Source organism: Mastacembelus armatus, chromosome 1, assembly GCF_900324485.2.
Source record: "Mastacembelus armatus chromosome 1, fMasArm1.2, whole genome shotgun sequence".
Taxonomy (NCBI): domain Eukaryota; kingdom Metazoa; phylum Chordata; class Actinopteri; order Synbranchiformes; family Mastacembelidae; genus Mastacembelus; species Mastacembelus armatus.
In genome coordinates, this window is record NC_046633.1 from 7218208 (window position 1) to 7240931 (window position 22724).

The 22724-nt window shown below is 39.4% G+C and overlaps 1 protein-coding gene across 2 annotated transcripts; it reads left to right on the top strand.

The window, feature by feature from the left end:
* The first annotated feature begins 768 nt into the window (after nucleotides 1-768).
* Nucleotides 769-22239, top strand: tbc1d9 (TBC1 domain family, member 9 (with GRAM domain)). 2 transcript variants are annotated; one of them, XM_026302649.2, is made up of 22 exons: nucleotides 769-1528; nucleotides 2128-2175; nucleotides 7183-7293; nucleotides 8869-8987; nucleotides 9584-9812; nucleotides 10195-10456; nucleotides 11061-11268; nucleotides 11595-11801; nucleotides 11936-12100; nucleotides 12583-12733; nucleotides 14342-14556; nucleotides 14661-14778; nucleotides 15181-15466; nucleotides 15642-15771; nucleotides 16150-16248; nucleotides 16717-16785; nucleotides 17169-17409; nucleotides 17541-17606; nucleotides 17899-17985; nucleotides 18758-18826; nucleotides 18952-19055; nucleotides 20392-22239. In XM_026302649.2, the coding sequence occupies exons 1-22, from the start codon at nucleotides 1408-1410 to the stop codon at nucleotides 21196-21198; spliced, it is 3912 nt and encodes a 1303-aa protein (XP_026158434.1). In that variant the 5' UTR covers nucleotides 769-1407; the 3' UTR covers nucleotides 21199-22239. The 2 variants fall into 2 exon arrangements, with proteins under 2 accessions (XP_026158434.1, XP_026158433.1); XM_026302648.2 differs by lacking the exon at nucleotides 2128-2175 and having other exon boundaries at nucleotides 20392-22234.
* The last annotated feature ends 485 nt before the right edge of the window (nucleotides 22240-22724 follow it).

A 22724-nucleotide genomic window follows, 5' to 3' on the forward strand; every position in this document is an offset into this window, starting at 1 on the left:
ATGGTACGGCTATAAGCTCCTTTCTAACGCACTGAGCACTGTGGCTTCAATAACTGTGACATGGAAGAAGATTGGAAACACTTGGACTTTTCTTAGAGTTGGCTCTCCAACCTAACAGAGTGCTCAGACAAGAACGTTCTTTGTCAGGAAGGAGATCAGGAACCCAGCAGCCACTGTAACCGAGCATCAGGACTTTATGGCAGTGGTTACATTGAGGCCACTCTGAATAAAACACTGTTTGGAAGCTTTTTAGAGAGTCCTCTAGAATTTCAGCCACAGTTATGTGGGTTTTAACAGTATTTAGCATTTTCCCACACTACGTCTGTGTTTTAAACGCATCCACGTTAAATTGTCACTTAATTTAAGTGAAACAAGTCATTTAAGTGAAACAACATTTTTATTCCAAAAGAGACACTGTAGGTAGTTTCTGTAACTCTCAGGTTGGAAAAATGAGTGCACTGGGTCCACAGCTCATTTTTGCCCCACGAACCTGAAGCAGGTCAATCCGGCCCTGTAGTGTTACCTGAAACACATTACATGAGGACAGATTTTCACCCAAAACCTTCCACCTGCGCTGTTTACAGACCTACAGCAGCGCACAATAATAATACTAATGATAATAATAATACGACTGACGTCACAATTGAAATTAGTTTAGTAATTTGTTAATTCATTCATTGTTCCCTCTTGTGTCTCCACCTCCTGCGCGCTGACGTCGCGCGGTGGCCAGTCCGTGACGAGCTCGGTTTATTTTGCGTCTGGCAGCGCGGCGCTACAGCTGAAGAGGAGGTGGAGAGGAGCGCGGCGTTATTGTTGCGTGGACTGTAGACGTGTGGATTTTGTGCTTTGTCCAACACACGGGCGCACTTTGCAGCTGGGAGATTTAAAAAAAAAAAAAAGGCTGTTCGCTGTTCCTTTCGCTCGGTGACAACGCAAACATCGACGCTGCCTGGATCACACCTGACACGGAGCATGGACAACAAAGACTGATCCCAGCACTGCGCCGTGCGGCAGCGAACCTGGCCGCTTACGAAACAGAAATTGGTTAATTAAAAAAAAAAAGCCTGTGCTTCACACACAGGAGGTTGGTGCTGCCACGGACAAACGTGTTGTGAGCACGAAATTTTGCGTTAGACATCCATATTGCAGGCCGTTCCTCAGCGATCCGGGCTGGCAGGTTTAATTATAGCAGCACTTGCGTGCGCGTCTTACTTTGGCTCGGACACTCAAGCGTAGACGGTAATTTAAGGTTTGAGAATCTCTCCGGACACAACCAGACCTTTTCTCCGCGTGTTAATAATTTAAGAACCCTTTCGGAAACACAAGCGCACATCCCAGACGGACCAGGTTGATGGTCGCCTTCAGCAGTGCCCTGTGTTCAATGGTCCCTTAAAATACAGGGGAATTATGTGGGTCAGTCCTGAAGATGTGCTGCTGGCTGGCGCGTTATGGATCACCGAGAGAGCCAATCCATATTTCATCCTCCAGAAACGGAAGGGCCACGGGGACGGAGGCGGAGGACTGGCCGGTGAGTAATGACTCAGTTACACAAAGATGTCCAGTATCTTTACATGTAAATGCTCAGTTGCGTAGTGACACTTAATTGAGTGACGATACTTGATGTCAGGAAGATGTAACGTGAGGAAATGCATGGACGTCTTAATGTGAGCGGGATCACATGACCAATCAATGATCTATCACAGGTGGCCTTTCACCTGAACGTGCCAGGTTAGTGAAGACAGTTGGAAACTTGTTTACCCTGATTGATTTATTCATACTCCAGTCAACCTGCTGGAAAGGCCAAAAAAAAAAAAATTAAACCTTTGGCCAAGTGTGTTGACATCAAGTAAAATGACTTAAGGGGCAAAGTGCAGCAGGAATGTCTGTCTGCTGCTACTGTTCCTCCAGAAAAGAGAAGAGGTCATGACTTTAAATGACTTTAGTTGTTCCTGTCTGCAGAAGAACTTAGATTTTCAACCATTACAACAGTAAACAGTTGTATCTAATAGCTGCAGAGCCCCAACAACAGTTAATGTGTTCAACCAGCAACCACAGACATGTGTTGTTTGCTTGCTCATGCTGAATCATTCCCCTCTTTCTTCTCTGTCCTCCTCCCACCCTGCTTAGTCCAACCAAAATGGGTCAAGCAGCAGCAGAGAGGAAGAAGAGCGAAAGGTTATGTTAATGACTGACAAATGTTGAGTTTAACAGCTTGGTGTCCTGTTTTCTCACTGAATTGTGCAGCTTAGTTCATTCATTGACCTGACTTCATCTGGTCACAGTTTAGCACAAACCGTGGTCCTTGCTGAAGTTTAACAGAAGAGATACAGTTAAACACATTTGTGGATCAGCATAGATATTTTCACAGGTGAAAACAAATGGAACAGCTATAACCTGGCCCTAAATCTGTTATGTGGAATTTTGTTTTGATCCTAGATTTATTTTGGAATGTATTTCATATTAAGATCAGCTTCATCATAATAAAGTCTTAATACTAGACAAGGACCCTAAGACCATATGATTAAAGTAGGACCTTATTATGTCAGGTATGAATGAATATATCTGATCCCTGCAGATAATTTCTCACTGTGTATCGGTGTTGCAGCTCATTGAGCTTAGCACAAATTAAAAGAATAAAAGCTCTGCCACTGGCAACCATTTGCACTTGCAAAATATTTCCTGATATTTTCCATTAATATCTCATGACCACTTAGACTCATCTTGTGACTTCACCCACAATAGGAACCAATAGAGGGTTGTTTCCCAAAGCACATCTAAAAAGGCATTTAAGGACAGAACAACCAGGTGGGAATATCTGTTTTCTGGTTAATGTGGTTAATTGTGTGCCTGACAAATGAAGGCACTTCATCAAATTTATACAATAATATTTTGAATCTCTTGTTGCTATACAGCAGTGGTTGCCTAATATAGGGATACCTTCCACAAAAAATGATGAGGCAAGTTTCAATCATCCCACACTGTACATTGTCAAATTTCCCAACCATAGCCTGACTAATAAAGGGATGAAGTAAATGTTAAAAGCGAACAGAAATCTCTGGTTATAGATATTAAGTCTATTATCAGTCATTTGACCCCCTTTTACATTAATAATTCAATATTATGCCTCCTTTTCTAAGCCTCCAGTGTGTTCTTGCTATGGCAACACAAAATGTGCTAAGTGGTGCTAGGGCATGATGTCACTGTTATGCAAACGCTGAGCTTGCTGACTTGTACTGGTGCCAGTTGGCACTCGGCTCTAAGCAACACTGGCATTCTCCTCAGGCAGTTATTCCAAGGAGAAGGGAAGCCGTCAGCTGCACCGGCACAAAGCAAGTTATCAATATGCATATTTCATTTACCAAAGCTTGAGCTGCCATGTCAGCGCTGTGGTGGGGCAGTGAGCTTTGGGGGAAAATGGCTAATGTGTGTTTGCTTTGATGGTCTATAGCGCCAACTGAAAGCTGCAGCATCTGGTGGCGCTATGGGTAACAGCATCATAAAAACATCAGCAAAATAACTGTATCAGGAGAGATACAATTGCAGAATTCATACAGTGTGTAGAGAGAGACTGCTAATCAAGTGTGGAGAGGGAGAAGGATCCGATGTGACTCCTCCATTTAGGAGGTTGGATGTCCTCCCATCACACATTTCTCCAAAAACCTCTGAACCTAAGAAGACAAACAAGTCATCCCCTATATGCTCAAAATATGCTCAACTCCATATCCGCTTTTATTATCTCCCGTTTGCTCAGTTTGATGTTAGTTAATGGGCACTGGTTGTTTGTGTCAGTCAAAAGTAGTTGTATATATTATGTACTGCCCCATAACTCACAGAATTATGCAACAAAGGGTCAGGAATTGATGGTGTATTGGTTTAAAAGGTCACAAGCCAAAAAGATTTGCAGCCACAGGTTTAAACAATAGGTAAAAATACAGTTTAACCTAAGAACCTAACCCCTGCCAGCAAAATGGGAAGTGCCAGCACATTTGTGTGTGTGTGTGTGTGTTTGTGTTTGAATATACTTTGCATAAAACATTAAACCTCATAAGCTTGTAGACTTTAACAGTCTCTTTTGTTGCATGACCAGTATTTTGTGAAGTCGGACAGTTTAATCCTGGATCCAAGTATGTGATGTTTTCTATATGTGTGCATGATGATATGTTTCAGAAAGGAAGCAACTTCACACAATGGTGCTTTATAGCATAAAATTGCACAATAATTTGAGTCGAGTAGAGCACGCTTTTTCACAGTCCTGCTGCTAATTACTGCATGTGTGTGTGTCATGTCAGAGAGATGCTGACCCAGTTCTGTATAGGCCACACAATTATCTTGTACTTCATAATTGCTGTTCAGTGTCAGTAGACCTCGAAATGTTGAGAAATAATGGAAAAGCACTTCAAGTCAAATAGGTTAAGTGGGTCAGTGAAACTTGCATGTGATGATGATGATGATGATCCATGTCAGGTTTCTGTTATCAGAAAAAAAAGTGATTTTTTTTTTTTTTAAGTCTGGGGTAGATAATTTTTGTGTGTTCATGCACATATCCCACACCAGTAGCTCGCTTCCAGAGGGGACAAAAAGAGGAAATAACAAAATAAGCAGCTTTTTTTTTTTTTCTTTTCTTTTTTTCCCCTTAATGCTGTTGGTTTGGTTTGCAGAGTCATGAGGGAAACGTGTATCATTACAGCTGTGTTTTTGTTTTGCAGGTTGTGCACCCATGCATTGAGTGTGTGGAAGGAAATTTTTACTGTAAATGCAAAGGTGTGAATTGAAGCAAGCAGTCACATGGATTATTGGTTAGTTTTAATTCTGCACAAGCATATTCAGAGTTGTCTATGGTACATATACACAAAGCAAGCTTATTAAAAGATAATTCAGTAACTATTCACTCAGATATCAGCAGACTGTTGCCAAAAGCCTTTTAAAATTCAAACTTATAGCTATACAAGCCCATGGAAGATAGGTTTACTGGATTATATTGGTATTTACATGTCTCACTGAAAGGAGACAAAAGCGAGGAGTGGATGTGAAGTGGTCTTTCACCTTCAGTGCATAACCCCTGAGTTTCCTGTGATAAACCTCAACTTGCACGTCACAGGCTGACTCATTCATTAGCTGCAGTGCAAATAAAGTCAAAAGATGCATGTTTTCATGTATCTTAACCAGATGTCAAGAGCAGTCCATAGTTTTGCTGTATTCATTTGGTATTTTCCTCACAACTATTTTGAGAGTTAACGTTAAAGCCTCCTGAAGAGTCAGCACAGGAGCTTTGTTTTGTCAAAGAGGAAGTTATCTTGACACTCAGCAGTTGTTTCTTAAAGTGCCAGGCTGCATTATCTCATTAGTTTTTGTATGATTAGGATTTAAGTCAGGTCCATCTTTATCAGTTAAGTGGATGTGTTTGTGTATGGATGGTAATTCTCATGTCATTGTTTGGAGAAGGCAGGAAGGCAGTCAACATTAGGCCTTACACTCATCATCTAAACTGTATGTCCATATTACAGGCCTCTGTCCGGTCTAGCAGCTGTTTATTGAGGAGTGAGTTGCTTCATTGCTTCCTGAGTGTTTCACTGGGACAAAATGGTGTAAGTAAATTATAAGGAGGGATATAAAAAGGAATAGACCTGACAAAGAGGAGAGAGGAAGGCAGGCGGGCAATTAGAGCAAAGGATTATAACTTTAAATGATGGCAGGTCGGTGAGTCTAATTCACACAGGCTTGTTTTTCTCAGAGCATAAGGAAACACTTCGGCTTCCCTCGCTCACCTCATCTCCTCTCTCTCTCTCTCTCCCCTCCTCCCCCTCATCTCTCTGTCTCTCTGTGTGACTCATGCTGTGTTTGCCCTGAAGAGCTGCTGAGTAAAAATAACCCCTCATTGCAGTTATACCTACTCTCAACCAGAGGGAGAATATTCACAACAAACAAAAGTCGCACAATTACTTGGAAAATGGCTTCAAAATTGCAATTCTGCTGATTGTGGTAACACATTTTAATTAGGAATCCACTTATAAAATGTTTTTTTTAGTGGTGACTGCTCTTAGATTGGTTTTACGCCATGCATTAGAACAGCTTCCAGGTTGTTAAAAATCTTTTGCATGTTCATAGTCAAGTCATTAAGAAAGTCATGTCATTAACAAAACCATTAGCAAGGGGTTACAAGTCTCATTTTCACATGTAAGCCTGCAGCAAAATGAGCAAGTCATCTGCAAATAGTGTGTTTATCCTTGAGGGCTCACAAACAAGATGAATGCATTTCTTTTCATAAAAAAAATTAAACCTGTCTTGTTTTATTGAATTTCCCCTTGGGGATTAATAAAGTACTTCTTCTTCTTCTTCTTCTTCTTCTTTGCATCTATATTTACTTGTTAGCAGTCTTCCCATTTCCTGCCTTTGCTGACAAATGTCTGCATTTCTGGCCTGCAGCCTGTAGATCAGTGGAATAAAGTGAAACCACTGGCAGGTGTGTTTGCATTGTCAAAGCATCACCCATATTTTCATAAATCTCCCTTTAGAGATAAATAAAGTTAATTATATGTCTTATTTTAAAACCTCTTGTTCAAGTGGGTCCCTTATGATAAACATCCTCATCTTTCAGGCTCAGGTTCCTGGTTTGTAAAGTAGTCTTTTGATTTAAAAATAATAAAAAAATGTGCTTTCTAACCCAAAGCTCAGTCCATTCTGATGGCAGCACCAGGATTATTTTGTAAGACTAGAAAAAAAACTTCTTCAAATGCATAGACAACTATTGTTTTCACACGTTGACACTCTTTCCTTCCACTTGAAGGCTGGTTCCCCTTTAAAGAGCATTGAAAGTTCATTAGACAAAAGTGGAGGTGGATAAATGTTAGTCATAGATATTTTCTGTCTGGCAAACCAATTGGGTTCATGATAAATGGTGAAGTGATTTGTTAACCACAAATTCAACACAGTCACTGTGATCTAACCCACATTCATGCATATGCAGGTTATTGGTCCACCATGCCAAACAAGTCAAAACAGATAAAATCATTTAAGAGCATAAGCACTAAATGTATTTAAAATTTAAGCCATCACACCTTGTGGGTTTCCCCTTTAGTTTTTTTTTGGACCAACACAATGAGGTCTTTGTTTTTTTAAAAATACTCTCTTTACTGGTGTTGTTCATTTCTCAGTGTTTAATAACAGTATTCTTGGTTCTCATAGGATTACTGGTGGGGACCTTGGATGTTGTCCTGGACTCGAGCGCTCGAATGGCTCCATATAGGATCCTCTATCAGACACCTGACTCTTTAGTTTACTGGATCATTGCTCATGGTAGGTGCACTTTAACCCCAGGCCTCATTTGATCTTTATCTGCCCATTTGGAGCTGCAAGTATGGGTTATTCTAGTTTTACACCCTGCACATCTTCCTCTAAATAATGCTGCTTTTTCTTATGTTGGGTGTTGAATGCCATGTGCATTACATCATGCCCTGGTGGTTTTTATAGGGCGGCATTACAGGAACGGGTCATGAATCAATGCTCATATCTGAGTGGAAGTGATATTTTTGAGCTAATCATTGACTCATGGACTTTTACTATGAGTTGATGTCATCTGCTGGAGTGCACAATAATATAGTTTGCATATTCTCTCTATGCAAGTCCTCACTTCTTATCTCTACTTATGAGTAATACTGTTTCATATACAGTCATGTAAATTTCATTCTAATTAGCAGCTGCACTCCAGACTGGCGCCTGTACTCTGCCATTAAACATGAAATTACCCCAGCTACACACTGTATAGGAAAAGCCTCGACACTGTCAAACAGGGCTGAACTAACAAGGATTTTCATTATTTATTAATCAGAAGATAGAAAGGGCCTCGCTGATATAATCACACTTCTTGTTTGTGCTGCTAATAGTCCAAAACACACAGGTATTTAGTTTTACTATCATAGAAAACTGAGAAATCAAGAAGATTCAGTTCAGAGAATTTGGAGCATTTTGGCTTAAAAAAGAATTCTCATTGGACAAGTCTAAAAATAGAACAACTCTGTTCTGCTTAAACTGCAGACCAAAAAGAAGAATCTGGGGCACATGTATTGTTTATTTATTGAGATGGTGTTTCATATGATGAATGGATCAAACTGATTTAGATTTGTTTGGGAATATATGTAACCATGAACTTAATTCAGCAGTTCTCTGCTCAATGTCTGTAAAAATATTTGTCTAGCTGAAATGGAGGCCTATTAAAGACAAACCGAGGCTTTGAAATGGCTCTGGCTCCCCTCTTCTCCTGTCTCCATGCCTCCCAGTTCTTAATTCCTCAGCCCAGAGATAGCAGGAGCAGTCTGGCAGACATGGCTAATGCACTGAATGTGCACTCACTGAAAGGCTGTTTGCTGCATTGTGGAGGGATAATGGTCCTCAGTGGCAGCCATTACAGCTACTAGCTTGTGCTTTACACCCCCCACCCCCCTTGAACCCTACTGATTATTAATAATTATAATAATCATTCTAGTGTTGCTGTTTATTTATTAAATGAAAGATATCCATTTCATGTTACTCTTGGTTCTCAACTTGCTGGTATGCTTTTTCCATCATTAGCCTGCTAGACCACTGTGCTGCTCTACTGCTCTGCTAAATGTTTGAGAAGTTGGTACAAGTGAACTTTGGGTATTAAAAATGATTTACAGAAATAAATCATCACCACTGGTGCTGATCAATTAATTGTTTTTTTTTCTGCTCTTTCTTTTCGACAGTTTGAATAAGATAAAATTGCCTTTTTTTTTTTCATCCCGCTCAAACTCACATGGCATTGTGAGTCATTATTTCTGAAACAGTAGACCTTCACGCTCCTCCTGTGAACACACTTGCTGACTTTTCCTCCCCCCTCCTCCTCCTCTGCAGGAACCTCCCGTAAAGAGATCACAGAGCACTGGGAGTGGCTGGAACATAACCTGCTGCAGACTCTTTCCATCTTCGAGAATGAGAATGACATTACCACCTTTGTCAAAGGAAAGGTCCAGGTAAACAGAATTTTATTTTAACGTCTAATCCTTAAATTTCCTGTGTGGAATACTTATCATTGTTATGACATTTTTATTTTAGTTATAGTGGGAAGCACATTTACAGGTGATAGGCCAAAAAAACTAGGGCAAGCCAAAAAATGCCAATAAAATGTTTGCATGTTGAATCTACTAAATCATACATCTCCAAAATAAAATTTAATAATTTTTTTTAAAAGAAGAACAGTTGTATAAACTCAAACACAAAGTCACAGTGTAACTGTAAGGCTACACCTGCAGCTTGGAGCTGGTTTTGGAGTCCACACCAAAAGTGGTTTTCAGTGGGTTGAGAGCTGTACCACAGATGATAGACACTCCCATACAAAAGTCTTATTGCCACAGGCCTGAGATTTGAGACTGGAAACTGAGTTTGTCTATTCCTGGGAAAAAAAATAGAAATTTGGCCAGCTCTGAGCCTGTAAAGTGCTCTGAACTGTATGAGCCCATGGCTGATAAAATGTTTTTACTTCAAACTTCAGTCTCCTGAATTACTCCTGCTTCCCTACTTTTTCATAACCCAGCTCAACCTCATTCTGTGTCCTTCCGTCATGCCGCAGGGCATCATTGCAGAGTACAACAAGAACCACGATGTCAAAGATGACGACGACACAGACAAGTTCAAGGAGGCCAGCGCTAAGTTTCGCAAGCTGTTCGGGATGCCCGAAGAGGAGAAGCTGGTCAACTATTACTCCTGCAGCTACTGGAAGGGAAAGGTGCCTCGGCAGGGATGGCTCTATCTCAGCATCAACCACCTCTGCTTCTACTCCTACTTGTTGGGAAAAGAAGGTTGGATATTTTCAGATGACACGGTTTTGTGTGAAATATGTCCTGCAGCCAGATGAACATGCACAGAATTAGAAACAAATCATACCAGAAATACATCATATATGTAACAGAAATATCAAATTATAAAACCCATGCTTACAAAAGTCTATCTATAGATCATCATGTTAAAGAATTGCTGCCTTTAACTATAAGGCTAGACCCCTTACCCTCTCAATGTCTTAACTGCATATGAAAACTAGGGTGCCCTGGTTGTATGCCATCCATATTATTACATGCTTCTGTTTTGCAAGTCTTCAGTCCTTTCCTGAGGCCAAGCTTTGTCCAGCATTTGATAATATAGTACATATAAATAAATCAGTCTTAATGTCTCTCTGTGTTTTAGTTAAACTGGTGGTACGCTGGGCAGATATCACTCAGCTCGAGAAGAGCGCCACCCTCCTGCTGCCCGATGTGATCAAAGTGAGCACCCGCACCAACGAGCACGTGTTCTCCGTTTTCCTCAACATCAATGAGACATTCAAGCTGGCGGAGCAGCTGGCCAACATCGCCATGCGGCAGCTCCTGGACAACAAAGGTTTCGAGCAGGACCGCTCCCTGCCCAAGCTGAAGAAAAAGTCACCCAAAAAAGTGTCTGCACTCAAGAGGTGAGAAAGAGCCGATGCAGAGTGGAGCACTTAAGCTCATTAATAATAAATGTTTGTTTTGTTTTTTTATACATGTTTACAACATGCGGTCAGCTGAACGTTAATGTGTTGTGGTTAGAAGAGTAGTTTGTTATCCAGATTGTGCAGGATGGAGAATGAAGGTTTAACTGCAAAAGCATCCCATGTGTGAGGGTCTATGAGTGTAGTCTACCTCTGAACTGTAGGTGGTCTTTGAAAGCCTGAAAAACTTTCAAGATCCCAATTTTTTTTAATTTTATTTACAGCATATTTTTTGTAAACATGAATGTTTCTACAGTGCTTTATGTTGTTGTCAGGAGCTATATATTAGTTGCAATTCATTGTCTGTGTAGATGCCACGATCTATCCAAATTGTATCTATCAGTGTAATTGTAAATTTGAGATGGTACACTGTCTAGTTTTGTTTTGTGTTGTAAGATTTTTTTTGGGGGGGGGTTATTACCTTTTTTGCATTATAAGCATTTTGCATTGTGAATATGTTAAAGCACTGATGACTCTGACTCAGCCTCAAACCAAGATCTTTATACTAACATGACTAACATGGATTTTCCATCTTTCCATCCAGGGACCTTGATGCAAGAGCTAAGAGCGAACGTTACCGGGCACTCTTCCGTCTGCCCAAAGATGAAAAACTGGACGGACACACAGACTGCACCTTGTGGACGCCCTTTAACAAGATGCACATCCTGGGACAGATGTTTGTTTCCACTAACTACATCTGCTTCACCAGCAAAGAAGAGACGCTGTGTAGCCTCATCATCCCCCTACGTGAGGTGGGTTGTTTTGTCTAAATGTAAATGTAAGAAATGTAGGAACCACTTTCTGATACGGAAGCTTTTATAATATTCTATAGGTTTTAACGAGTGCCTCTGTTACTGGGTAATAAATCATCAGCTAAATTCTTCTGGAACATTTAGCAATTTACAAATCTCCAATTAGTAAACTGTTGAACTTAGAAACAGTAGCTCTTAGTATACAAGCAGATCTGTGTGCTATTTTATATTAAACTGATTTTCAGCAGTTTAATGTGGTCCTGAATGAGAATTCCATTTTAGCCAATGGTGACTTGAGATTGAGAATTTCTAACAACACCTTCCAGGTGACCATTGTGGAGAAAGCAGACAGCTCCAGTGTGCTGCCCAGCCCACTTTCCATAAGTACCAAAAATCGCATGACCTTCCTGTTTGCCAACCTGAAGGACCGAGACTTCCTTGTGCAGAGGATTTCAGACTTTCTGCAGCAGACCACCTCCAAGATCTACCTAGAGAGAGAACTTACCGGCAGCCTTAACAGCTCAGACGATGAGGTAGGAATTATGACTGCTTTTCTGCAGAGAGATACAGTTTGTTCCCCTGAATTTGTTGTTTTGTTTCTAGCATACCTAGGTTTTTTGGATATGCAAGATCTAAAAAAAAAAAAAATAATTTGTCTCTTCTGCAGGTCTACTCCCAGCATGGATCCCTGCTCTCTAGCAGCCCGCAGCACAGCTTGGGTTCAGAGGGCGAGCGTACGTTCAACCTGAATGACAGCAGTGTGCCCACTGCCACACAAGCTCTTATGACCATGTACCGCCGCCGTTCGCCTGAGGAGTTCAACCCCAAGCTGGTGAGTTAAATTACATTATGTCATATACAATTTAAAGCAGTTGCTTTCTTCCAAGGGGGGTCTTGAGATAACACTGATCTGTTCTGCTGCCTTTTAAAAGCTATTTGTGTTCTACTGTGCAGTTTTCTTTGCCTTACTATAATAGCATTTTCCTACTATTACACTGCATGGAAATTTAACTGCATTGAGAATTACTGCTCGCAGCAACCTGTAAAGATGTTTTTTCCCCCAAGGCGATGCTTAATTAAAGCTAGGCCTGTTCTAATCCTTAATTCAATGGGTCTGTGACCCTGTGTTATGAAATATTACATTCTTTGTGGAGTCTTGCTGTCCTGTCTGCAGACTATTTAAATACTGAAACTGGAGTTCTGTTTTTTTTTTTTGTTTTGTTTTGTTTTGTTTTTTTGGTTTAAAAAAACTGGGATCTGGGTAAAAATAATCTTTTGTATTTGTGCATTGAATTCATTCTTTTTTTTGCTCAGGCGAAGGAGTTCCTAAAGGAGCAGGCATGGAAGAACCACTTTACCGAGTTCGGACAGGGAGTGTGCATGTACCGCACTGAGAAGACGAAGGAGCTGGTCCTGAAGGGGATTCCTGAGAGCATGAGAGGGGAGCTCTGGCTGCTTTTCTCTGGTGAGGAAACATCAGTGAGGCCTCAAATCAACACAGGAACAACACACTCTGAGCATACTGTACTGCAGATGACTCAGTCATACGCTGTACCTTGTGAGACCACACCCTGCATACCATGTGCTCGCATAACCTCACATGATGAATTTTTTTTTTTTTTCTGTAGGTGTCTGCTGTGAGAAATCTGTGATGTAAGAACAAGCAAAGAATTTAAATAGCCAAGAATGTACTAGTTTTGAAACATTATCACCCTGTGGAATAATAGAAATAAACCAGCTTCATTAACCACCAACCATTTGAAATTAATATAAGTATATATTATTTTAATAAAATTATGACCTTACTTGTTAAACGCAGAAATAGTCTATTTGTGACCCCTCATAACAAAAATGACAAGCTTCCTCAGGTTCCTTACTGACTGAGGCAGTAATATGTGGTATAGTTGGTATAAAAATAGTGCATTATTGAGTCCTTGAGCACAAAACATCCGTACAAACACGCAATTTGTGGCTGTTTCCATTACCCGAAGACTACATACCCTTAGGTTTTGACTTTGATTTTTCTAAACAACATACTCTATATTGAGATATGTAGAAACTCCAGACTTTCTGGTTTTCAAGCACAGTCACGTGTTAAACCATCAGCAGCTTTTACTCATCCTCATCTAAGCTCCTCCCTCCACTGAACGATTTATGGCCTACTCTGCTGTTGTCATAGCTGCCTTGTTGTCATTTTAGTTGCACTTAACTGCACCGTCTGAAATGAGTCTTCCTCAAACTAATCTCCCACAAGACAAACACAGCTTATTTGAAGCATTCAGTCGTTTAATCGGTGTCTCCTTTTAGAACAATGGGGTGTAATCCGGTGAGGGCATGTCCTGGTAAACACATTTTCTGAGGTACGTGGAGAGCTGTGCTCTATAAAACCTGGAACCAGTTCAAACCTGAAAGATGGAGTGATATGAAAAGATCTGTCCCAGGTTTTATTGTGCAGAAATCCTCAGAAAGCTTGTTAAACCTGAAAACAGGCCTTTAATATATGTGAATACCAAAGACCAGTTACAGCCCACTCACTTTAGTTTCCCACCCCCTGATTTACATCTATATAACTTTTTACTGTGTAGGATAAAATGAAACATTAGGGTTTTAACACAAACTTTTAAGTCAGAGGGCGAGTGTACCACATTTAAAAGACAATAGGATAATAGGGACGTGTTTTGGCGAGGACTCTTCTTAAGCTCATTTGGGTTTTGTAAGCTGATGGTGCACATTGTTTATTTCTATTTCTTGATCATATTTGGTTTTGTAGGGAAGGGAACATGCCACAGAGAATTAATTGAACACTTTAGGAATATTTAGAGCAAAACAGATTTTTTTTTTTTCCCTTTTTTCTTTTCAAAATGAGTTACATACTATGTATTGCCATTCTTCTTTAGTTTCAACTTGTTTAAACGTGATGTCCATAATGTATATAGTACTTGAATTTGTTTGGTATTCTGTTGATGTTCCACTTGAATCTCCAGTGCCTGGGACCCCTTTGATCATTATGATTTTTGTAGTTTTTGCAAAGGAGCAGCCTGCAACCTTTTAAATCTCATTTGTTTCTCCATAGGGGCAATAAATGAGATGGCCACACACCCTGGATACTACGAAGACCTGGTGGAGAAGTCGATGGGCAAGTACAACCTGGCAACAGAGGAGATTGAGAGGGACCTGCACCGCTCTCTGCCTGAGCACCCAGCCTTTCAGAACGAGATGGGCATCGCTGCCCTCCGCAGGGTCCTCACCGCCTATGCATTCAGAAACCCCAACATTGGATATTGTCAGGTACACACACGTGTTTTTGTTTCAACATGACCTGGCAAAAAGAAACTGGCAGTCCTTGACTATTCTACATATATATATTATTCTTCTTTGCCCTAACACCACAGGCCATGAATATTGTAACATCTGTGTTGCTGCTCTACGCCAAAGAAGAGGAGGCTTTCTGGCTGCTAGTGGCACTCTGTGAGAGGATGCTGCCTGACTACTACAACACTAGAGTTGTAGGTAAGTCTGTCCATTTTCTTGTTTGATATTCATTTACATAGTTTTCTAAAAAATTCAAATAGTTGTACTGTGTGTGCACTTTAACTGGATGGTTATTATGCTCTTTAGAGCAGCAAGTATTGTCATATTGCTCTTTTCAGGGTGCCATCTTGACCAGGTTTGTGTCTGTGAAAGATTTTAAGCTCATTGAGACATTTACATGGTTGAATAAAAGAAACAGTTCCTTGTTTTAATTTCCTCATTTTTGTCTTTGATAGTTGACAGTTTATTCAGAGACAGGAAACAAAAATGAGAGAAAGACCTTTGACGTTCGACAAAGGTCTCCAAGCTGAGAACTGACTCGTGCACATGATGCCAGTGTCTTTTTGTTTTAACATTCTTTTATTTTATCCTCTCTATCAGGAGCTCTAGTCGATCAGGGCGTGTTTGAGGAACTTGCTCGCGAGTATGTCCCCGAGCTCTACGACTGCATGCAGGACCTTGGGGTGATCTCCACTATTTCCCTTTCCTGGTTCCTCACCCTCTTCCTGTCTGTCATGCCATTTGAGAGTGCGGTGGTGGTGGTGGACTGTTTCTTCTATGATGGCATCAAGGTCATCTTTCAGCTGGCGCTCTCTGTGCTGCATGCAAACATTCACCAGCTGCTGAACTGCAAGGATGATGGTGAGGCCATGACCGTACTGGGCAGGTAAGGAGAAGCGATTTACCCTTTATTTCCTTATTGTCTTTAAGTCTTGACATTTTTCTTTAATTACCATCAGAACAGACATTCTAATCTACAGTTAAACCCTAGAACAGTTTCACCTTTTCCCAGATAATAATGAAAGTTGTCTTTGGTTTGGTATCCTCTTTGTGTATTTTAGGTACTTGGACAGTGTGACCAATAAGGACAGCACTTTACCACCCATCCCTCACCTGCACTCCTTGTTGACAGACAACGGAGAGCCACATCCAGAGGTCGACATATTCAAACTGGTCCGCGGCTCTTATGAGGTATTTAACCTGGATGATAATGAGGGTCTTCCTCTGTCTGCAGTCTTGATTTGGTTATTCAGACTCCCAGGAAAAAAAATGAATATCAAATTTATTAAATTTATTTACTACATTAGGTGTTTAAAGATGGATTTGTGATTTTTGCTTTTGTCTCTTTTAATTTATCCTTTAATTGTTGAACTATTTTTCTCAAGTGAGTTGTAATGTTATAGTTTCAGATAAAGGTTTGTATGTTTTAAATATACATTATTTAAACTTTTTAGTTCTGCTAGTTTTGCTTAAAATACACAGTGTTCTTCAGCCATCCTTACTGTTTCCACTGTTAATATTTGACATAAGTTGACCTATATTTCTTGGATTCTTGTTCTTTTGTATCAGAAATTTGGCTCCATCCGTTCAGATGTGATTGAACAGATGCGTTTCAAACAAAGACTGAGAGTCATCCAAACCATTGAAGATACAACAAAACGCAATGTGGTAAGGACACTTACATTACACAAAGTTTTGTACTGTCATGATGTGTTGCATACAGGCTTAAATCTGCAGTGAGGGTGTGCCCTGCTGCTCAAAATATCTTGATAAAGTTCAGGTAACATGTATAACTGCCAAAGAAAGCAGGAGCATGACACTTTTCTCACAGCATGACTTCTTCAGAGCTTCATAACTTGGAAACTAAACTTCTGAACCAGAGCCCTGAAAGTCTCTGTTCCATATCGGTCTTTCTGAAGTGCTGTGGATTTCTTAGATGTGATTTAAATCTACAGTTTTCACAAGAATGTTCAGTCTCAACCACATTGTGTAAACAGCAGAAAAGTAAACATCCAACACAACTTAATTCAGAAAACTACATTCAAGTCATCATTAGAGGGTCTGTTTTTCTTTCACATTTCTTTTATTCTCTATCTTCTATTTATAGTTAATACTTTGCGTTATATTGTGTTTCAGGTCAGAACTATTGTAACAGAAACTGCCTTCAGTATTGATGAGCTGGAGGAACTCTATGTGCTCTTTAAGGTGAGTTATAGCATACACATTTCATGTGATACTGAAACAACCTTCCCATCTACCTCTAGCTCCCACTTAGAGTATTGCCACCATGCTAAAGTTGAAAATAAATTTAATTAAAATAGCATTTGGTCTGTTCCTCCAGCATAAGCTATTCTTGTGCTGCAGGCATAGTTTAGTTTCTCAGGTTATTAATGGCAAAGTGTCCTAATGAGTCCAAATATTCAAAAATGAAATAGTTTTTCCCTCCTTTGTACTTGACAAGTTAATGCTTGTTTATTAGTCAAGCCACATTAATCATCAAACTCAACACTGTCCTGTTTTTTGAAGTTATTTTTATAAACTTGTATAAAAACTGAGTCTTCATACTTCATATTTATTTTTTATTTTAGGCAGAGCACCTAACCAGTTGTTACTGGGGTGGAAGCAGTAACCCTACAGAGCGCCATGACCCCAGCTTGCCCTACCTGGAGCAGTACCGCATTGACGTGGAGCAGTTCAAGGGCCTGTTCAACCTGCTGTTCCCCTGGGCCAATGGAGCCCATTCTGACCCATTGGCTGTGCACTTCTTTCGTCTTCTCGATCAAAACGGAGACGCCCTTATCAACTTCCGCGAGTTCATCAATGGTCTCGGTAAGTAGGGGGAAATTATGTGCAAGTCCTTGAAATGTTTTTTATCACAGCTGATGTGGACTGTTCATTTGATAAGTAGATCTTCTATGCAGTGATGTAGAAACTCTCTAAAGGTTCTTGGTTTGTTGTAGGTGTTCTGTGTCACGGGGACCTCACGGAGAAACTGAAGCTCCTCTACAAGATGCACGTTTTACCTGGTGAGTGTGTCAGTGCAGCTCAGTGACCTTCAGGAGAGAAGAGGAACTTAGTTTAGTGCTTTCTCAGGCCTCAGTATGTTTACATATATTTCAAAACTTTGCCTTTGGACTTTTAATAGCATTTTTAAAAAATAGGATATTAAAATATTATTTATAAAACATTACTATTCCTTTTATTGGAAAATGCATTTAAAATTGAAGCTCAGATCAGAAAAACAAAAAAGATAAAGAGGTGTTCACATGATGTTTTCAGTCTTAAGCTGAATTTTGACAGACTCCTGTTTTGTTCCAGAAATCTCTCATGAACAGGAAGAGCCTGACTCTGCCTTTGAAGCTACACAGTACTTCTTCGAAGACATTACTCCAGAAACATCAATCGGTAAGGACGTAACATCATTTATTTAGATATTAATCCTATGTGGGAATCAAATTAGTATTTCTACATCCTTTCCACAAACACACTAGGTCCTGCCATGGTGACATTACATAACCCACAAAAAAGAGCAGCTGCTGATCCAAGCATTTTATGCAATCTAGTGCTTGTACTTAATATTTCTGTTTAGTCTATCTCACAGCTTCCTCCACTTTTTAAGAGCACGATTTAGAAGCTAGAAACAAATTTAAAAAGGGGAAATGTGACATTGTCACTACACCACATTTGGCATTACTTACTGTATTTTTATTACCTAGGTTCTTCTAGGTGGTATTAATGGGAATGCTGTGTATAGGATTACAAAAAGATGGAGTATTACTGCATTTGGAGTCTATTAGCGACCACTAAGTGTAAGTGCATTCATTGTGTGCAAGTATGAGTTCCCCTGTTGAGTAAGAAACAGGGCTGCATTTTAAATGGAAATACTGCAATGCAAACATTTCTTTAATATTAGCAGGAACTGTTGATGCAGTGTTACACTACATTAGGCAGTAAAATGCAGACTGTCCTGGGTGGAAAATTAGTACAGAATGTTCACAAACTTGCAGGATGTACAGTACATTTTATCTATCTAGTATTTTGCTTGCCTTGAAGAAGATACTGCAAGGAGTCTGTCCTAACCTGGACATTTCTAATCTAACTGATTATTTTCAAGAAATTCATGCTTTGGTTAAACAGATGTTAATGTTTGACCTAAATCAACCTCTTTTCTTCTCAGGCCATGACTCAAAGTGCAGAAATGAGAAGGATGATGGTTTTGTCAGGGTTACATTCAAGACTGAAAAAGGTAAGCAACACATATTAAAATAGGAATATAAAAGCCTGAATATACAGATCTAATTCATCATCGTTTTTTTTTTTAAATATGAATTTGTGATTGAAATACATACTCCTAGCACATTCTCTTAACAGTGAAGAAACTAAACACTCCTGACTACCGACATTATCTGAAACTGTGGAACCAGGAGACCAAGCCTAAAGAAGAAAACACAAAAGAGCTCCCCAAGCTTAATCAGGTATGTACAGAAGCTGAGAACGACTCATTGTAGCAATTATCAAAATCACAAAAATAATTATCTAAATCAAGCTTGTTTTCTATTAATAAAATAGTAATTTATCTTATTAACTTGAAAGATTGTTATGGAGAACTCAAATGAGTATCTGGTAGAGAGGAAAACATTGCTGAAGCATTAAATTACCATATTTTTCGGACTATAATTCGCAGCAGAGTATAAGTCGCCTTTAGCAAAAACAGCCTTGTTGAACAGGGAACAAAAAAACATATCAGTTGCTTCTGTGTATGTAAGTCTCATTCCTAATTATAGTCTAAATCAGTCTATGAAGAACGTAGGCTAGACATGACAGCAAGCAGAAGTGCATTACTGACAGATTCATCTGTGTCAAGTAACGTTAAACTACCGCACCAACACTAGGTGGACGGTGTCCAAACTTTGTTTCAGCTGCTTATTTTATCATCAGCACTTTGAAGTCTGCAGTATAGCTCTTTCTTTGGGCGGCATTTTCATTTATGTTACACTAGGAGTTGTAGCTTAGCATGAACATAAATTTTTTCATTTTTACAGTATTATATTCAGTCTAGTCAAGAGTGCTAACGCTAGTGACTACTTGACAAAATGACTATTTTCAGGCCTACAAGTCGCTTTTTTTAATATATATATATATATATATTTAAAAAAGCGACTTGTATAAACTCTTCTGGCTTGTCCTGCAACTTATATAGCAAAGCGGCTTCTATGTGTATATTTACAGTAATTGTCGAGTAGTCACTAGTATTAGATGTCACTTGTGCCTTGATTGAAGATATTATACTGCCAAAAAAGTAAAAGGCTTCATTCACAACTCCAACTGTAACAAGTGAAAATGCCGCCCAAAAAAAAAGTGCTATACTGCACTGTACTACTTCTACCTGCACGCTGCAGTATAGTGCAGAGTGCAGTTAACAAAGTCAAATGAAATCCAATGAAGTCTGCAGCTGAAACAAACTGTCAACAAAAAAAACTACACTTCTATGCCTTGACTTAATGTTGAGTCATGGATCCTCAAGGTTGAAATTAGCTATGATCAAATGAACCAGACACATTTGAGTTATCCATAATTATCCTGTAATCATGGGAAAATAAAAGTTTTATCATGCTAAATTATCTCTATTTCAGGATAATGGCCTTGTTTTTTGTTGAGATAATGAAATAAATTAACTAGTGATCTCAAAATAATGGCATTAAAATTAATTGCAATCACAGTCATGTCATTTTCAATAATTGACTAGTACTGCACCAATTTGTGTTCAGAGCTAGAGTACAACTATCTCTAACTTTTGTTTCCGTCCTTTAGACCCAGTTCATTGAGCTCTGCAAAACCCTCTACAGCATGTTCAGCGAAGATGCTGCTGAACAGGAGCTCTATCACGCCACAGCCACAGTCACTAGCTTGCTTCTAGAAATGGGAGAGGTGGGAAAGCTCTTCTCCTCCTTTTCTAGGAAGGACCACAACATGGAGGTTAAATCACAGCCAAGCATGTGTATGCAGGATACAGATCCCAAAACCACACAGGAGGCCGGTTCTAATGGTGTGTTCCAGCAAAAAGACCAGAGCAACACCTTTGTCCATGCAGATCTGGAGCACAAGCCCAGTGGTTCTGAGGAGGGGAAACGGGACGAAGAGAACGAGGAGCTGCCACCTATGCATGACATCAAGCTGGAGGACTCGTCTCCCAAAGACACAGGCACATCCTCTGCAATGCTCATCTCAGATGATGAAACCAAAGATGACACTTCAATGTCATCTTACTCTGTGCTTAGCGCAGGCTCCCATGAGCTGGATGAAAAGCTGCAGTGTGAGGACATTGCAGAAGACACAGTGCTGGTGCGCAGCGACAATGGCTCTGGTGGTGAAAGAAATAACCGACCACATGGCAGTGGACCCCACGATAGAGGGCTACCCCACAGCACCAGTATCGATAAAGACTGGGCCATCACATTTGAGCAGTTCCTTGCATCTGTGCTCACTGAGCAGGCCCTGGTGCATTACTTCGAGAAACCAGTGGAGGTGGCTGCTCGTATAACTAACGCCAAAAATGTACGTAAAGTTGGGCGACCTACGCTGTCAACAAGTGACTATGAAATCTCACTATCTGGCTGAAGCCTCAGCATATTTCACAAAAGACTGTTTTAAAAAGGTAAAACTATTATCAGATGATGGCCTCAAGATGTCCCAGTGAGTTTTAGAAGAGAACGAAGGTAAATGTAAATTTTAGGTGTATGATAGATGAATGAATGAATGTGACCAAAAACTGCTCTTAGCAATGTATTTTACCTAATGTGAAAGACTTTTATTATACTGTAACAATCACTAGATTCTGTCCAGCTAGGAAGGAAAAGGACAATAATATTAAGATTTGCTCAGATCAGTGTGTACATGTAATAGCTGTACTTTGACATTATGCATAAGTGTGAATATTGTAATGTGTAGTACACTTAGACTATGTAGATGTAAATGTCCACAGATCCAGTACAATCAAAACTGGGATAGTGATAGTCTACGGTACATACATTACTTAACTGCTCAAACTATTCCTTCCTCATTTTACAACTTCACCTGCTGCTAATCAACACATTTTGGACAATTTGGAAAAATACAAATGTGTGAAAATTCAATGGTAGACTGAGTTTTCATATGTTAATGTAAACTCTTTTTAACTCCATACCACTGGCAGACCATACTACTTTTCTTTAAACAGGCAAACCTATCACTTCCTGGACTTTTCACTTCCCTGAAATTGTGCCAGATTATTTAACTTTTACTATGAACAAAAACACTGAAGGTTCAATAGCTCAAAATAGGTTTCTGTTCCATGAAGAGGTGATTACACTAAAACATGCTGTTAAATGAAGAGCCTGCACTTTCTTTTTGTTTACAACATAATGTGACCCACTAATATATATTTGCTTGCCTTTTGCCAAACTACTGTCTACACCTCTAACTAAAATGTTGGCCTTTTTTTTTTTTTTTAAACAAAGGAAAAAGTTTTTACCTTTTTGCTCTGTACATTTTTACATTGCTGTTTTAAGTTATGTGAATACTTTTTATTTTAAATGTTTCTGATTCTGATGCATTGCATATCACTCTAATTAAAGGTACAGTATTCGATACTGCACAGTAAATTGCCTCAAGCCTTTTTAAAATTTATTTAGTCCAATTCAACACTGCCATCTGGTGGACGATCACTTAAACTACAAATCTCCATTTTCTAAAGGCATAATTTTAGCCACATTAAACATGTCAAATATTATAGTGATTTAATTTTTCCAAACATATTTAAACTAGAAAGTTTGAATATAATATCTTGAGTGACACAGTTATAACCCGGTGTGAGAGTAAATCTAACCAAAATTTAGAACTGAGCATTAATTCCTACTGGCACTTGAAGTGCCAATGACTATTTTAATTTCATGCTACTTTATATGTCCACTACATTTCCACACAGAAATATTCTACTTTACTATTTTGCAAATATATAACTTACATTTTAAGCTGCTGATTACATTGGAGATTACAATTTTACGTACACATTAAGCGTTTAGATTATGAAAACTGTCCAATGATATCTCTTTTCCACCTTGACCAACAACATTAAACCTTAACATGTTTTAGTATTAGTAACAAAA

What these genes read in the sequence shown, in the direction of transcription:
- tbc1d9 (XM_026302649.2), top strand. Translation starts at nt 1,408, where the DNA reads ATGTGGGTCAGTCCTGAAGATGTGCTGCTGGCTGGCGCGTTATGGATC. An exon ending in TTGTCAAAGGAAAGGTCCAG is followed by an intron (nt 8,988 to 9,583) that starts GTAAACAGAATT and finishes GTCATGCCGCAG; the next exon opens with GGCATCATTGCAGAGTACAA. An exon ending in CAAGATGCACGTTTTACCTG is followed by an intron (nt 17,607 to 17,898) that starts GTGAGTGTGTCA and finishes GTTTTGTTCCAG; the next exon opens with AAATCTCTCATGAACAGGAA.